This window comes from Syzygium oleosum, unplaced genomic scaffold (assembly GCF_021117445.2).
Source record: "Syzygium oleosum isolate NSW1041296 unplaced genomic scaffold, Sole_v2.1 Sole_v2.02, whole genome shotgun sequence".
NCBI lineage: Eukaryota > Viridiplantae > Streptophyta > Magnoliopsida > Myrtales > Myrtaceae > Syzygium > Syzygium oleosum.
In genome coordinates, this window is record NW_026607486.1 from 16,581,430 (window position 1) to 16,599,211 (window position 17,782).

The following is a 17,782-nucleotide window of genomic DNA, read 5'->3' on the forward strand; positions in this document are numbered from 1 at the left end:
AAGTCAGTAGGCTCATGTTTCAAGTGCATCTTAAGCATGGGGTATCCAACATCGCTGTGTTTCCTTCAACGCGCAAAGTCAAAGTATAGACATAGGAGCAAGCACAATCAAAGGCCCAAAACACATTGGGCATTGTAATCACATGACACCGGTGCAAATATGTCTTCTGTTTAACAATTCACTATCCTGGGAAGAAGAAAAAACATAATAATATTAAATGCTTTGGATGTGTATTTCCGATAGTACAAAATGGTTGCGCAAAAATCGGGAATTAGCAGTTAAGGGATACTTAACAGTCAATAATTGCTCATAGATATCACTCGGCCCTCTAATCAAAAAGCTGAAAAACCTCTCTGCTCGAACACCCCTCTCAATAAGAAACCAATACAGTACACTGTTTTAGGATATTTTACATGCCTAAAACCCCAAATCCTATCATTAAAAAGTATAGTCCTGAGCGTCGTCGAGCTAGACCCTCATGCCACAGCTTCGCAACTGTAACTGAGCAAAAACAATGAGCCACTTCCTCCACTTTTTCCATCGGAACTTCTTGATCCGCTGCATAATTTCAACAAGGCAGATGACAGTAATAAAAAAGAACGCCTCATTAATAAATTTAACTCTGTAAAGCATATAATTGAAAACAAAAGTTTTCATTCCATCACCATAAAAGACAGAAAAAGCAGGAACAACGTAAAGAATGGAGATTTACCCAAAGGCCAACCGCGTCAAGAGTCTAAGCTTCCTTCCTAGTTATCCTGCAGGTTGAGAAATAACGATGAGTTAGACACGAATAATGGCATATTGTATCAACATGTAACAGTGATGTGAACAAGATGTGACAAATAGTCTCAAGGCAGAAAATGTACAGTCGCTAGGACCTGGAGGCAGGTCAACATTCAATTATGCAACTTCAGATTACCAAAAATGTTAATGCACACTAGAGTAGATACACTGAAACTGACCAAAGTAACAGCCATAAGTGATCCTGGCAAGTAGGAGAAAAAATCAACAGAAACGATCAAAACCACTGAAATCTTGTGACTTGTGACCAATCAAGGCACAGAAATGTGGAAGTCCGAGTATGTCGACATTAAACAAATACATTTGAATATTGTGATTTACCAGACCTCAGATTGAGTTCTCCATAAATCCTATATAAAATAAACATCAGAGCTTTCATGGACTTGTCTGTCCCCACTACCAGTAATTCCACTCAACAAATCTAATATTCAAGACAAGTTCAGCCGGGAAGAACATAACCAAGATAAGGAGCACATTGCATACTTTCTTGAATATATTGCATCCATACCTGAAGCAGTAGATTCCCAAGGCTGTTGTAATTTCATGTATAACGGATGTAGCAAAATGTAAGTAGAGCCCCGCTGTATTCAACAAGACAGTGTCAAAACAATAGCATATGAAACATGAAACTTTTATATGGGCAATTAAAAACAAGGTTTCTTACAGCAACAAATAAATTAACCTAATGCCAGAACAAGTAAATGCATATTGTGGCCACAAGTTTCTTTTAATGATTCTCAGACTTTATCATGTCAGTGACCATCAGAAATAGATTATTGCATCAATTATATTGAAAAGTCGTGTTCAAGAAAGTCATGTACCTGTGAAAATACAGTAACCCAGAAGAACCCACAACTCATCTACTAATGGAACTCTGTGATATGACAGTGAATGTAAGCAGTGGTATCTCATTACCAAAACATTCAAAACATAAACATTAATTAAGCGAACAACGCTATGACATACCCGTCATTCAGTTTAGCAGTCAGGACGTTGGCAAGGGCAAAAGGAAGGTACAACAAAGACTACACCGAAGTAAAGACAGATATTAGTAATTCTGTTTTCCATAAAAATCGACTCGATAACTCTCACAAATCAAATTCTCAAGCAACCGACAAGTACAATAAATTCCAAGGAATCTACCAACCATTTCCCTTAACGATGCTAAATTATCTGTCTCCTATACCTATCATCGGATTGGATAAAGTTGGCTTCCAGCGCCATCACAAATTACAAATATTAGTGAGCTTGTGTAGACATAACTTAGTCAACAAGTTATTCCTGGCTTAATTTTGCTGAACTTCTAGCTTATTTTCCAATTTCCAAAGTTAGCCAAACACTAGAAATAAATCAGTTTTTCCCTCACTGTTAAAGATATCAACAATGTCCAGGAGGCACATCATTACAAGCCCAACACCAGCCAAAGAGATCGTGTTTTTCACTTGTCAAATAGTTTTCCCTTGTGATGAATAACAATAACGTCTGAGAAAGAAATGCTGGAGCAGTGACACTCCACTAACTTCCCAGAGGCACATCATTAGTAAGCCCAACACCAGCCAACATGACATCTGCTTTTAACTTATCACCAAACCAAAAAGAAAAAAAGAGATCCTGTTTTTTGGGGTGAGTAAACTATGGACTGTATAAGAAGATAAAACATTAACAGCTTCGGCAATCAAGTTGGAGAATTCTGCCCAGAATCATTCATTTAAACTAATTCTGGGATGTTCTATGTCCATAACAAGTTCTCTCCCAGAGAAAAGGATCAAAGTCTTTACTAACTGAAATTGCCAAGTGCAATGCTACCTGGTTTCAATAAGAACCTAAACCATCAAATAAAGGAGCATATTTTCCTCTGAACATACCTATATTATAAATTCTGGCAAGGAGAAAAGAATAAAATGTCCAAACTAAAGTCATCTTAGCAATGAAATGCTTCTTACCATGCACATGTTAGTTTTTAAACCCTTGGGCTCATCGCACAAATGGGCCAAAATCATCCTTCCCTGTCAAAAGATCTTATGTCAAGAAATAATGTAGAAACAGAAAAGGAACCAATGTGCAGACACGCACTAGTTTAAAAATAACTTCGTGCATATTTGACACTGCAAGAGCAATAACAATGTGCTGTAAACTACATGTCACAATACAACATCCCATAAGGGCTGCTGTCTTTTAACCTATGTATAGGAAATAAAACATACCTAAAAACTAAATATCTAAAAAGCTCAAAACACAATATTTTCAAGAAGACATTTTAACTCATGAAAAATACTCATCAAAACCATGCTGCCCATAAAATCTAAAAGGGGGAAGTGCAGATTAGTAATTCTAAGAACCCTAGACGAGAACACACTAAATGTCACCTTTGCCTCATTCATCGAAGGAAAGGTGTAACCAACTGTAGGAGATGAAAATAAAGCTTTAATGTCTAGAGGCCAGAAAGCAGTACTCTACAGCACAAAGGAGTAGGGGCCATTCGGGAAAGAAAAAAGAAAGAGGAAATGTTGACAAAAGGCTGAATGTTAGATATCATAATTCTTATTAGGACCACCATTCTTCTAGAGAATAATCATTTGTGAATATCCAATTCTTCACAGATACATGAAACAAATTGCTGTCTACAGGTGGAATTGTCCCATGTATCAAGCAAGTATTTGTTGCCACATTTCCTCATCCTTGCCAAACTTGAATCACTTGGGACACATATCATAGCATATAGTGACGGCAAGAATATTAAGAGATGTAGAGCTACTACTCTTTGACAAAGTAAAACCAGCTGGCAAGCTATCCCGTAATTCTGGAGGACTTTTCATAGAAAGATTCCCGGATGGAAAGGAACAGGAGGTAAGAATTGCAAATGCTTTAAAAAAAAATGTGCCAAACTTTTTGAAACTAATTATTGATACCTATGTGTACCAGCTTTTTGTTCAACATAACAGAAAAAATGCAGTTTTCCTTGTCACAATGGAGCTTCACCACTTAAGGTAGATAAAATTGGATTACTCTCTTCTTCTAACATCAGCAATTTAAATTTTCATATGGTTTTCTAGTGAAGATGTAATCATGCTGATACTGCTAAGAATAATTAATCACCTCAATCTTCTTCTCATAGTATTTTCCTGCAAATTCTTTAAAAACAAGACGACTTGAAAAGTAGACAGCTGAAAAACATGTTACCTACCACAAGGAACCCAAATGCAAGTCCAGTTCCCACGACAACCAAATGAGGATATGTACCCATTATATCTGATGGGGACAAATAATCCCTGTGTAGTTCAAGAAGTAGCCATGAGAAGGACCGTTACACCACAAAAGAGTTTATAAGATGGATGATGGTTAAGCCATACCATGCGAGCACTCCTGCCAGGAGAACAGCAAAAGGGTAAAGCTGAGGGGAAAAGAAAATAGATCAGTCAGGCAATTGTACGCTCGCAAAACAAGTCACAGACTAAGAGAAAAAAAGAGCAGGTCATGTTAGTACCATCGCTAGTGCCAGCAACATGTTTCCTTTCCTTGCCTGAACTACCTTATAAACATTTGAGACGCTACAAAGACCATAACAAAGATGAAGTTAAACATATGAGGTACAGAAAGAGAATAGAGTTCATCTCTTTCTCCAATGATGATGTAAGTCAAGGTACAAGCTATCCTTATTTTAACTACTGTCTAAAGCACTGATGAGACTAGACGCCGCGGTTTCATATGGTAGTGTCTTCTGCTTAAATTTTCAAGATATGGCCTACTCAGTACTGATGAGCTCAGCAATAAACTGCTAGTAAAACACCTCCAAGAGGGGACAGTGATGATGAGACCAAAAAGATAATCTGTAACACAAATAAATGCCACCAAGGAAAAGTAAAAACAATAAAATTTTGCTTACTTGAATGTAACTGTGGGTATGACAGCAAAAGCTATCATCATATACAGCACAGCTTTATAGGTAGGAACTTCTGAAGCCAAAAGGGAAAAAATGCCACGTAAATATAAAGAAATAGATGATGTGAAATATCAAAAACTTGAAGAAAAGCAACCGCCAGACTAAAAAAAATTGCACAGAAAACAAATTTTACCAAGAAAAAATGTAACTGAGAAACGTTGATGAGACCTAAAATAAAAAAAAAGGCTGCATCTAGAAAATCATACAACGTAGAAACCATTTCAATCATTTTGTGTCCGGTAAGTCATTCCAGATGCGCACTAAATAAAACAAACACCTCCAATTTAAAGCATGAAACCATCTTAGGCTCACATAAATATAGTTAAATCATCCTCAATGTGGTGAATGGATGAAAAAGACATATCAAGCCTTTTCTACTATATGTCATGCATATCAAGCAACAGAAGGCTTCTCTTGGAACCCTTACGGCAAGTTTGACACCAACAAACATAACGTAGCAGGTGCTACAACAACTTTCTGCTGTGCACCCAAACGAATGAAAGGATTTTGAAACAAATAAAAATTTAGAAATCGAATGACTGTTACTAAAGGACTGATATACTCATTAATTTCGCAAATTATTAATATACACCATTCATTTTCACAGAATTAAAGATACAAGATGAACTACTGCAGTCTTACCACTTAGGAAGGGCACCCAACCAATAAGCGGAATAGATTTCCCAAATTGTTGGGCCCACCACTCAGCACCTGAATGAGAAAGATATATGCAAAATCTATTAACATCAAAGTAGAAAGATAGAAACAAAACCTAGCGTTCAAATCAAAGTTACAAGGACTACTTGAGCTCAAGGAAGTATCAGCTGCTAAAAGATCATACCAACAATAGCCGTGAAAAAATGGCTCAAGTAAATCATCATGAGACCCTCTGTTGGTCCATTAATTGCTGGAAGAATAAGAGTATTGGTAAAATAGCTGCATCCAAAAGACAATGAGGGTCTTCTTTCAGTAACTTCTTCCGATAGTCCATAGTACTAAAACCAAAGACAACAAAACTTCATACAAGTCCACAAACTAAGAGAACCAATATGACCACTCACATCTACACAAGCAAGAAAAGACATGAACTTATAAATAGAAAAACAGATATCCAGGGGAATAAAGAAGCCATTACAATTAACCTATAAAAGTTTCTCAACCTAAGGTCCCAACCAAGTAGTCACAATTCCTAGCAAAAACAAAAGAACATGAGATATATAGAGGAATGACAACTGCATTACACACAATGATGTAATGTTCAGATCATACAGTCCACAACCACAACTCAAATAACCAACTCTATTGACTCTAATTATCAAAATGAGAATAAAGATATATTTTTGAATTACATACTGTTCCCATGTAGCACAGTAAAATGGTACAGCTGAAATCACCCAGAACCAGAAAGTGTATCTTCCACACATGGCAGTGCTCGCGAAAGCCAAGGCTTCAAACTGAACAATAGCAAACAGAACTTGGGTGAATTTATCTTGCCAAGGGTAACCGGTGTTCCAAAGAAAATATCAAAACATACCGCACATGCAAGTGCATCGCATCCTGCAAGAAGTTGGCGATAACAGGAATCAGTGCATCATACTTCCACTAAAAGTGTTAAGTGGCATATAGTTGTCTAGTACATGAAAAGGGAATCACCATGATCAAAAAGCTCCCCAAGTGGACTAGAAGAATTTGTCCTTCGAGCTTGCTTTCCATCAACAGCATCAAATGTCTGGCGACATCAGAATTTAAATAGGTGATTTCCATGGAAAGATCACTATAGAAAAGGAAGAAATGGGATGCCCACTACATACAAACAATCACTTAGATGAGGAAAAATGTTTTAAATCTAAGAGAGTTCTCACAACCTATAGGAGGTGAAAAATCATGTTTAAAACACGATTAAAGAGGAAGACTCCTCACTAAGAGATTGAACGGAAGAGATCTGATGTGCGTTTGGCAACACTCACAAGATTTGCAATCAAGAATATGTAACTTCAGCAGTAGACTTTATTCGAACTGTCACAGGCAACTTCTTTTGATGAAATGTGTGTGCATTCATTCTGGGTGCGTGCATCAGACGACTAATTCCCCCATATCAGTAAATGTCAAAATTGGTCTAATTTTAAAAACTTATAGAGAAAAAACGAGAGTTAATACCTGTATGTATTTATACCTATCTCTTCAAAATAGAGAAAAGAAAAGAGGGAAAAAGTACTTAAAAAATCTAAAAGGATGCTGCATGACATAATGCCCAGGCTGTAAACATGGTATCACATTTGTCCCAGATACTTATACGCTCTCAACTGAAAAGGGAGAGATGAGAGGATGGATTGAGACATAGTTTTTATGCGAGAAAGAAAGAATATCATGCGAAAGTAAAAATCTTTTCATAAGAGACACCTTAAAATACAGTTCAAGATGCGAGAATAAATTGTGCGTAACACATACTTGCACGCAAAGTGATTTTCATATACATGAGCATACCTGGTAGAGAAATAAAAGTAATCCGTGTGCAAAATGAACCCATCTAGGCGGAGGTGAATCCAATTGAGGAGAATATATCTGGAGGAAAGACGTAGCAAAAGTAAGATGTAGCAGAAAGACTGATCTTCAGACGCTTACCCAAATAAGCAAAGCCTTCAAAGAATCTTATAGGCTTCATCACAAAAAATAAGCATGAAATTAATCTAGGAAACCTGCTTCTAGCATCGTTTGTCCTTATTCAGGTATAAAAGCTTCGAGCACCTCTCATTGTGTTTAGGTCACTCTCACATGGATTTCTTTCAGAAACAAATATATCCAGCATCAATTTGGTAAGGAAGCGGAGATGTATACAAGACAACTGTAAACTGGAGACTGCTTTGTAAGGCAAAAAATTTACCACCCTAGCCACTAAAAGCAAAGCTAGGTCTCCGCACTAAACCAACAAACAGAAAAAGTGTATCTCTGAACATCTTAAATGAGAGACAATAAAAGAAAACCATCAATGGCAATTTCGAGGAATCTCTTGATTACCCTTCAAGGCATCATAAATAAATAAATAAAATCTTTCCGATTTTTATCGGTTCGTATCTTCAAAAGACTGAGAATCCTGGTCTAAATCCTTAAGGGTATATCTGGCTGCAGACCTGTCCTGACTTTAGATACATGCACAAGATTCTATATATCAAGATATAAGCAGATCCAGGGTAAAACTAGTCGACCTCTGGAGACACAGCTATCAATAATTGATAATGCAAATTTATTATAGTCATTGGCAACAAAGGAACCACACTAATGTTTCATCAAATGAGTTATGTCCCGAACTGGTCATCTTTAAGGAGAAGTCACTCACATAGCCAAGCAATGCGGAGGTCACAAGGAACAAAAATCCAGTCAGCGTAATCTGAGAAAAGCAATGAAAAAGTCAATTTCATCAAACAATCAGAAATGTCCACAAGAAACTCCAATCGAAATACTCAAGTGCGACGTAGAAAATCTTACCATGTTAGGCCTGGATATGACACAGAAAACCACCAGCAGCAACAGGTTCAGAGGGTCAGCAATTACCAGCAATACGAAAATTAGTATGTGATGGCAGCACAATTAAAGCATCGTAAAGACAAAGAGCGAGCAAAACATATACCGAAGCACACAGAAACTATTTACCCTTCTCTTAATGATTATACTGATATACGAACTACTGAGAGAGGAAGCGAAAGGCATATTGGAAAGACGGAAGTGTTCGATTACTGAGCAAGGAAGTTATGTTCTTTATGCGTGACTTAACACTCGAAAAAATCGAAAACGGCATAATTATGGTTTTAGAGCATGACAAATATCTCCTAAGTCTTGTTTTAGAGCATGACAAATATCTCTTTTCCATCAGCAACCGATGCTAATCGCTTATTAACAACTTCGGTGGGGAGAAGAACTTACGGCATCCATAGCGGAAAGAAGTTGACGCAACGGCTCCAGAAAGGTTGCAGTACGTATTTCGCAAGGTAAGAATGATCCACGCCGCTGTACTTGTATCTATGCAAAGCGACCACTCCATGCGCTCCAACATAACCCATTCCCGTCCCTTTCAGAGGAAGCACTTACAAGAGGCTCCTTCTTGACACCTGCCTTCAAGGAAGCAGCACACAACAACAGACCAGGAATCAGCAAAAAGCAGCTCTTTTCAAGCATTTCAATTCACGGGTCACAAGCCCGGAAACACAAAGCCATCCACAGCCTAATCTTTCACTTCCGGGTCGATACGGACGAGCACGCCCCTCCAACCGAAGCGGGGGGCCAGTTCATCGAACAGATCGGCGACGGAAGCCCGAAATGCGCGAACTTGGCGCCAACCCACGTCGGCAAATGGGCAGGCGAATCGAAACCGCGCGCGCAATTAGGCCGACACGGATCCGGTCGCGGCGGGCCGATTGGAAGAGAGAGAGAGAGAGAGAGAGAGACAGGAGCGCGCAGATCTGAGAGAAAACGGGGAGAAAACACAGACGACGACGACAGCAACAGCAGAAGACTCGAACAGAGAGAATGGGGAGGCGATGGGGGGAGAAGAAATCACCTTCTCCTCTTCCTCTGAAGGTCGAGGGATCGAGGATCAGCTCCTCTTCTTTCTCTTTAGCAGAAAGAAAGCAACAACGCCAGAGGGAGGCAGGGAGAGAGAGAAGGGGGCCAAAGTTGCTTTATGTCTCCCGCCCCAAAAGCTGGAGAACAAATTGGGGAAGAACGCCAGCTTTTTTTTTCCAAGAACGATTTAATTTTAAAAAAAAAATTCAAAATTCAAATTAAGTTATTCATATATATATACTTTTTGTCAGAAAATTAAATTATATTTACAGAGTCTATATGTGGGATTGGGGACAGATCGAGTCTAGCAAGTTTTACAGTAATTCAATTCTCTAACATTTATACTTTCTTTTGTACTCAAATCCTCTTACTTTTTTGATATGGGCAACTTGGTTCTCTTGATTTTCGTCCCGTCCAATCAAATCTTACAAATTTTTTTTTTTGGATAAGTGCATCAGATATCATAAAACTTGTCAACGAATTTGATTGCACTTTTTTAAAATTTTCAGGACTCGATTACATTTTCGTGACAAGTTTTAAGACTTAATTGCACTTTTCGAAAATTTTAGAACTCAATAACACTTTCATGACAAATTTTAGAATTTTCAATACACTAATCTTTTTTCTTCTTCTTTTTTTGCAGTCTGATGTTTTGTTTATCCACTAAGGCCCCATTTGGTTCAGCTTTGGGAAGGGGCTTTGCTACCGAAAGCCCCTTCCCAAAATGTCGAATCTGTTGGCTTGCTCCTGACTCGGAAAGCCGAAAGTCAAGATTTGGAATGCTATCTAAAAGCCCAAAGTCTGGTCCCGATCAGCTTTGGCTTTCAAAGATTTGTGGAACGCCGAAACTTATTTTTCCTTCCCAAATTGCCCTCACTCAAATTTCAATTTTCCGGTTTTGCCCTGTCACTGTTCATCTTCTTCACGTGGCCGGCGAGGGTGGCCGGCGAAGGGCCCGCGAGGGCGGGATCTCCGCTCTGCGAAGGCCCTGGTGAAGGGGCCGGGCGAGGTCGCCCGACCTAGGCGACGGCCGCCCGGGCCTCGGGCGACCGCCCAGCGCTGCCGTCGCCCGGGCCTGGCGGTCGCCTGGAGTCGCGCGACCTGTGTGACCATCGCCCGAGGTCGCGCGACCCAGTGAGCGCCGCCCGGGTCGCGCGACCCAGTGCGACCGCCGATCCAGGCGATGGTGCCTGGGCGGTCGCCCGACCCCAGGCGGCCGTCGCCTAGGTCAGGCGACCTCGCCTGGCCTTCGCCGGCCAGATCCGCCCTCGCCGCCCACCTCGCCGCCCACCCTCGCCGGTGAAGAAGATGAATAGTAATAGAGGCAAAACCGGAATATTAAGAATAAAAATTGCCAAAGCCCTTTGCAAAAAATTTTTTACCAAACACTACTTAGGCCAAAGTAGTTTCACAAATTTTTTTTTACCAAACACCACTTGCATTTCTCCAAGTGGCTTTCATCTACAGATATTTGCATTCCCCCAAGTTGCATTTAAAAAGCCGAACCAAACGGCCCATAAGACTTGTATTGTGCAATCAAGGTTTCTTTCTCCTTGTTTTAACCGTTTGTGTTATGCTCCTTTAGCACCGAATTAGTATCGCGTGTTGCTTTTTGTCGCATAAGTAATGTCGTGCCATTAATTGATTTGACGGCTTAGTTGAAGTGGTTGACCAAGAGAACTTGATTGCACAAAAATAATAATTAATAAACCGACTCTCATAAATTCGAAAAGTTGGATGACTTGATTTAACAAAATAAAAGTTAGAGGACCAAATCACATGAACATTGAAGCTTAACGGATTAATTCTATACTTAACCCGAAGTATATGAATCATTAGATAATGAACGTAGAACTGCGGGCATGGAGGAGTTGAGCACACAAGATTAGTAGTAGGAACATGCAGATCAAGCCGATAAATGTATGCTCAAAATGGAATTGCAATTGCAATTGCAATTGCCATTAGCAATTTTCTTAACTGTATTTGGCATCAGCTCATAAAAAAATTTATTATTTTGCGAATAAAGCTTGATCTTCACACTCACTTTTGCGCCTATTAATTGTTGGTGATTGTTCTTTTCTAGCGTTTCTTGAAAGGCATCTCCGGCCTTGGAGCATCTCTCCATATAAGCTAATTTGATTCGACAGGCATGTATCCATGATTTTTTACGTAGTCTAATCCCACAAGTCCTTGCTTTGCTTTATTCATTTTCATAAAAAAAGTTAAACCGATGAACAAATTCGCACCAACCCTTTTATAAAAAGGAGCAAAAAGACATATATATTCTCGCCTATTAGAATTTTCTATCACATCGCATCTTTCTGTGCTAAGTATGCTTATATGGTCAACCAAATACGGCTTAGTCATTCCTTTTCCTTCTTCTGATGGATTTCTTTTTAAAGCGCAGAGGCCGGTGACCAGGAGACCCAACGGAATATCTTGCAAGCTCACGAACCGATCAAATCCCAAGCCTTCTACCCATGCAGCGTCCTCAATCCAGAGTGGTTTGCGCGCAATTTGTGGGATTAGCATGCGGTGATCTTCCAATTCCTGAACCGAACCCCCGACACCCAAGTTGGCCGCCACCATGCAACCTCGAGGATTATTTTCCAAAAGTCCAAATCTTTGATTCCGTGGAGTGATTTGCCTTCTCGCGTGGGGAATCAAGATGCCGACGTTCGTCTTCGGAATCTCACACGCGAAGGTAACACGAACGCAAGGGAAAGCGAGGTCGGGATGGGAATGATCCACGGCATCTAAAAAATCATATTCGGGCGGACCGTCTCCCATACGCGTTTCCGACGACTTTGATTTTTGACGAGACCAATGCAAAAGTTGCACGAGCAGGGCCCGCGAAAGAGTCCTTGCCATGTCAACGTCATGAGATGGTTAGAATTCTTCTTACTCCTGTTGACTTTTGACGCTTCTAGATCTTCTCCCCCCATCAAACAAGTCGATCGAGGGGGCAAACGGAATGGCCACGGTCCTCGACTTGACCGACCTATCCAAGGATTGTTGAGAAAAGTTGTAATCAATCGTATCGCGTCAATTCAGTTTTAAATTTTTTAATGATATCAATTTAATCTCAAATCTTTTGACGATTTGCCTATTTAGTACTTCCTGATAATTAAAAGAAAACGACTTCTCAACACTCCAACGATGACAAATAAAAGTCGCATGACTGTGCCTTTCTCCTTTTTACTGGGTGTGATTCATATTCCTCATCGATAGGAATGCATGGGGGTCGTGCTCCCCGATGAGCGAGGAGGGATTTGGGGGGGTCGTGGGGGCAGTGCCCTCGAGCCGCCGATGATTTTTATAGTTTGGGCCCGTATTTTATTGATAGTTTGGCTTGAACCTATAAATAGCTATTGCCTATATATAGTCATTTTCTCCTGTAATTGAAAATTGTAATAGAGAGGTGGGAAGTGCTAATTATAGTAGAATCCTCCGTCGTATGTAGCTCTAATTTAAGGATGAACCATAATAAAACTTTGTGTATTGATTTCCCTTTTTCCATTTTCCTTACTATTTCGTTGTGTTTCTATGTCTAATCCTAACACATCCAGTTGAGTAACTTCATTGGCATCCATTCAGAAAGTCATACCTCGACACTGAAAGTTATTACATATATTGAAAAAGTTGTTACCACTTGGAAGATACTCACCCGCTTGGAATATCTTTTATCTCATGCTTTATAACGAGGGATTGTTGATGGACCCGTCCAGAGAGGAATTGGGGCGAAGCATCGGAAAATTCTTAAATGATCTCGGTGCATGTGAGATCAGTGCATCCTAATCCTTCAAAGTGGTTGGACCTATAGATTCTAAGAACTGGAATGCACCGGGTTTGCATGCATTCGGTGGCACAGCAGAACGCTTTCGAATACGGAACTAATATTGACGTCATTATTGGCCGACATGATCATTGAAGCAAGGGGCCTTGATTCGAGGGTATGGTCAAAGAAGATATTTGATTGAGCTGTGTGGCCTCGGAATCAGTGCACTCGAATGGAAGTTTGCATATGTCCCGTGCATGAACATATGTCCATATCGAAGCTGTCAATAGCAAGTTGACATGGCGCCTTAAATTAATACCAGTAACTATAGGGAATGGCCATTGATTATGGACCGACGCCTTGCACGCACGTCCATGCGCACCATTCCTGAGAACTCGTCTCCCCCCCCCTCCCGCACCCCCCCTACTTGCATTTTCATATGTTTTGAATACATGTTTCTCTGCATGCGAAATTCGTATGTATTGTATGATTCGTAACTTTGTTTCGTTGTCTTTTTTTATGGGGGGTTGCCGCAATGGAGTGCTGTTCGGATTTGTTAACCTGTTCTGCCCGATCGATTCCTCGACCAGTCTGTTGGAGATTTACCCTTTTCCGGATATCGGATGATCACCAGAGTATGTGGATTCATGGTACCGGAGATGACCCGAGAGAAAAAATAGTTAAGAAATGTGTCTTCTTCTAAGGCTAGTATTATTCTTATCTATGAAAGATTGGTGCTTGAAATTGAATTTTCCTCGGCAATTCCACGATCAATAAACTCAGGCCCGAGTGATGGTGTAAGAATTTCGATAGATGGACGGATCCCGAAAAGATTTGCAAAAGAGGCCCATTCACATGAATCACTGGCCTTAGGCTCTTTCGATGATTTTCATAAGTCTAGGATGCAACCAAAGACTACAATTTGATGGCCGATGAACCTTAGTAGGTTCAAGAGCAAAAAAAAAAAACATTAATAGGTTCGATAATCAGGTCGCAAAACTTAATCACTATGTTTTCATTTCGTTACAACCATTAACACTTGGAGCTTGTGTTTGACAACTATACTGACCAACCGGTAAAAGTTTTCCCAATTTACTAATCGAGCACGATTTAACTGAAATTCTTAAGTCATCCTTAGCGCAAGATTGTTTCTTAAAGCTCATTCCCAACCAAGTACAATAATGTGCTACATTTTTCAGCAAAAAAATATGATATTCAATCGACAAGTGATATGATAGTGGCATTACACAATACGATATGGACTCTGGGGCGCATCTCAAAAAATTCACGAACTTTCAGCCATAGGTAAAGAAAACAAAATCCCTTAGCTTTTCAAATGACTCAAAAGAACTTTCGAATTACCTGAGGGACAAAAATACCCACCCTTAAAGTTTTCGGTCTATGCAAGCGCTTGTGGCAAATAACTTAGGGCCTGTTTAGTAACGTTTCTGTTTTTCTGTTCTTTTGTTACCCGGAACAGAAAAAGAACAGAAATTCGTTTAGTAATGCCAATTAGTTTTTTTGTTTCCCAGAACAGAAAAGTGGCCGTGGAATAGATTTAGAACATAAATAATAAGTAAAAAAAATATACTTTTCTATTTCTGAAACAAAAAGAGAAACAATAGAGAAACAAGATTAACTCTTTCTCTTTCACAAGATATTCTCATACTAAACCCTAAACCCTATCCCCAAACCCTAAACCCCAAAACCTTAAACCTCAATACCCAAACTCTAAAACCCATAACACTAAAATCAAAAACCCGAAACCCTAAAACCTAAATCCCTAAAACCGAAAACCCGAAACACTAAACCCTAAACCCCAAAACTCCAAACCCGAAACCCTAAAACCTAAATCCTAAAATCGTAATTCCAAACCCTAATTCCTAAAACGCAAAACCACAAAACCCCGAACCTTAAACCATAAACCCCAAACCCCATACCCTAAATCCCAAATCCCAATACCCAAAACCCGAATCCCTAAAACCCTAAATCCCAAACCCTAAACTTAAACCCTAAAACCCCAAACCTGAAATCCAAAACCTGAAACCTGAAACTCTAAAACCTAAACCCCAAACCTAAACCCTAAAACCCAAAGCCCCAACCCCTAAACCTCAAAACCGAAATCCTAAAACCGAAATCCCTAACCCCAAATCCTAAAATCGTACACCCTAAATTGCAATTTCCTCGATCATCATTCGGTATTTGCTTTGTCTATAAGAAGTAATTTTCTTTATGATTATATTAAGGTCATCCAATTCTATATCATAATATATTATTATTCCATTTCTAGTCCAATTTTATTCAAACATGAATTGTTAAGTCCCATAAACTGCAATTTCCTCAACTACCATCCTATATTTGCTTTGTCTATAAGGAGTATTTCTTTATGATTGTATTAAGGTCATCCAATTCTATATCACAATATATTCTTATTCTATTTATAATCCAATTTTATCCAAACATGAATCGTTAAGTCTCCATCGACAATTTTATAATTAAATGAAAAAATTAGGAGTACAAATTTTTAGTGTCCTACCAAATGCATTTCTATTCTTTTTCTACTCCGGGAATAGAAATTTTGTGCGTTTACTAAACGCGTTTTTTTGCTCAGAAACTCGTCTAGGAAATATAAATAAAATAAAATATTTTTGAACAGAAATTATTTTTGGGAACAAAAACGTTACTAAACAAACCCTTATTTATGGGATTGACATGTATAAAAAGACAATTCAACAAGAGCAAAAAAGACGCTGTGGACACTTTAGTAAAAACTAGGCGACATCGCTTCTCTAAAACGCCATTGTTTCCGATTCTTCTAAATTTACACGCTTAGGCTTCCAACCTTCTTGATTTGGACTCATTTGCTTCACCTTTCAATCTGTGAAGCTTTTTGATACTTCAAATTTTGAACTTCGATTCAAGCAAATTTGCGGCGGATACTTTTGTTGCTCGAGTAAAGAGTCCATAAACTCTTTTTTAGTTGTTTGAAAAGTTAGGATAATTTGCAAAAGTTGAAGTTTTGTTTGGCCTATATTTTGCTGAATATTTTCTCCTCAATGGCCCCTCTTCTACGATTCCAACCTATTACGCAGGGGAGAAAAAAGAAAATGTTGGATATAGGGCATCTATGGCTCCTTTTGCTTTGCGAAAAATTGATGATTTAGAAAATATTTTCCTAAATATAATTGCTTATATCGCTCGAAATAATTAATCAATGAAAAATATTTTCACTGTCAACAGTAATTCATATTCAAATATTTTCATGGATGATGAAAACATTTTTTATTTATTTATTTTTATAAGTAATTATTTTTAAAAAATATTTTTTAAATTATTTATTTTTTACGAAACAAATGAAGCCTACGGGCCATTTCATCTCGTTCTCTGTCCAACTGTTTCATTAACCATTCCAAAAATTATTGAAAAGACAAAACGGTCGCGATGAATGCTGTTTACTCCGTGTCGAGCTCCGGCACGTTCTCACGAGCAAGTTGTTCTTTGACCGTGTAGGTTCACTGTTCGGCAATCGCCACTTGAAATTCAAGAGAGTTGTTACTGTTTTGGAGAGGTTGTCACATCACAACGCAATAATGGCTAATTAATCATCGACGAATAATAGAGTCGTTAATATATTATATTCCGTAACCGAGATTGAATGAACTTTCTAAGTGTTGATAATTTCAGGAAAAAAAAACTAGAATTCAAAGACTAAGGAAAGAGTCACATCCAATTTGATGAAGTAACTAGCAGGTCTTACAAGCTTGATGGATTATTTTTCACACCATAGGCCATAGGGTAGCTTGATAGAGTTTTGTGTATCATAACCTTGCTCGAAAACCTTTCGCAAATTAGACAAGTAGATAATAGCGAGCGCCCATTTTCGAATTCAACCTACTCCATAATGATGCCTATCTTCGTATGATGTCCTCTATCCCTATCTGCGGCTTCATGCAGCGCCTCGTTCATTCAGATTATCAATTCATGTGGATACGAACATCACCGCTGATTTGAGCCCTAACTCGCCGGCCGCACGGACACCTCGATTATAAAAAAAAAATAAACAGTCTGAAATTTTAGGACAGAGTGTACATACACATTAAGGTCTATTGAGGTACTATTGGAGGTACGGTGCCCAAAAAATCTTTATCCATGCACACATATGAATATTTGTTCTTTGTGGGTCGTATGCTTTCTTGCAAGGAGGTGATTAGCGTGGAAATAGTTTAACTTGTTGGGTTTGTTATATTTTCTCCTGACATATCACAAGTTCACAACCACACCGACTATCACATAAATTAATAAGATGCTCGTGCGTTGTGCTGGTTTAAAACGAAATTTGTTATGTCACTCTAAATCTTAGTGTTGACATAAATTTTTGTAAGAAATTCTTTCAAAACAAACGATTATTTCCAAACAATTATATAGATATTTCAAAATAGAATCTATATATACATAAACAATTATTCAAAACATTTATTACCAGAATATCCATAATTCTATTGTTTCTTGTACATGGATTAGATACTTATTACCAAAATACACATTAGGAACTTAAAATTCCAAAGTATGCATAAAAGTCGATTTCGTATTATTGATGCAATATTCTTAGATGCAGAATCTGCGCAATTATGGGATTTAGCTCTTATCATGGGATCTAACTTTTAAAGTACTAAATTTGCTTTTTAAACTTATATGTACGAACT

General features: G+C 38.7%; 1 protein-coding gene across 5 annotated transcripts; it reads right to left on the reverse strand.

Moving 5' to 3' along the window:
* Positions 1-187: 187 nt before the first annotated feature.
* LOC115682957 (choline/ethanolaminephosphotransferase 1) lies at positions 188-9,435 on the reverse strand. Of its 5 annotated transcripts, none has more exons than XM_030607362.2 (20): positions 9,297-9,435; positions 8,663-8,847; positions 8,228-8,237; positions 8,079-8,129; positions 7,229-7,306; positions 6,398-6,473; positions 6,279-6,301; positions 6,098-6,198; positions 5,586-5,680; positions 5,387-5,455; positions 4,688-4,757; positions 4,289-4,352; positions 4,155-4,195; positions 3,989-4,073; positions 2,748-2,810; positions 1,771-1,829; positions 1,626-1,678; positions 1,313-1,385; positions 713-758; positions 188-558 (listed from the first exon to the last, which is right to left on the reverse strand). In XM_030607362.2, exons 2-19 carry the CDS (start codon positions 8,797-8,799, stop codon positions 737-739), a joined length of 1,170 nt encoding a protein of 389 aa, XP_030463222.1. In that variant the 5' UTR covers positions 8,800-8,847; positions 9,297-9,435; the 3' UTR covers positions 188-558; positions 713-736. The 5 variants fall into 5 exon arrangements, 3 of the variants coding, with proteins under 3 accessions (XP_030463222.1, XP_056163389.1, XP_056163396.1); XM_056307414.1 differs by having other exon boundaries at positions 8,663-8,851; XM_056307421.1 differs by having other exon boundaries at positions 188-622; positions 8,663-8,851.
* Between the last annotated feature and the right edge of the window lie 8,347 nt (positions 9,436-17,782).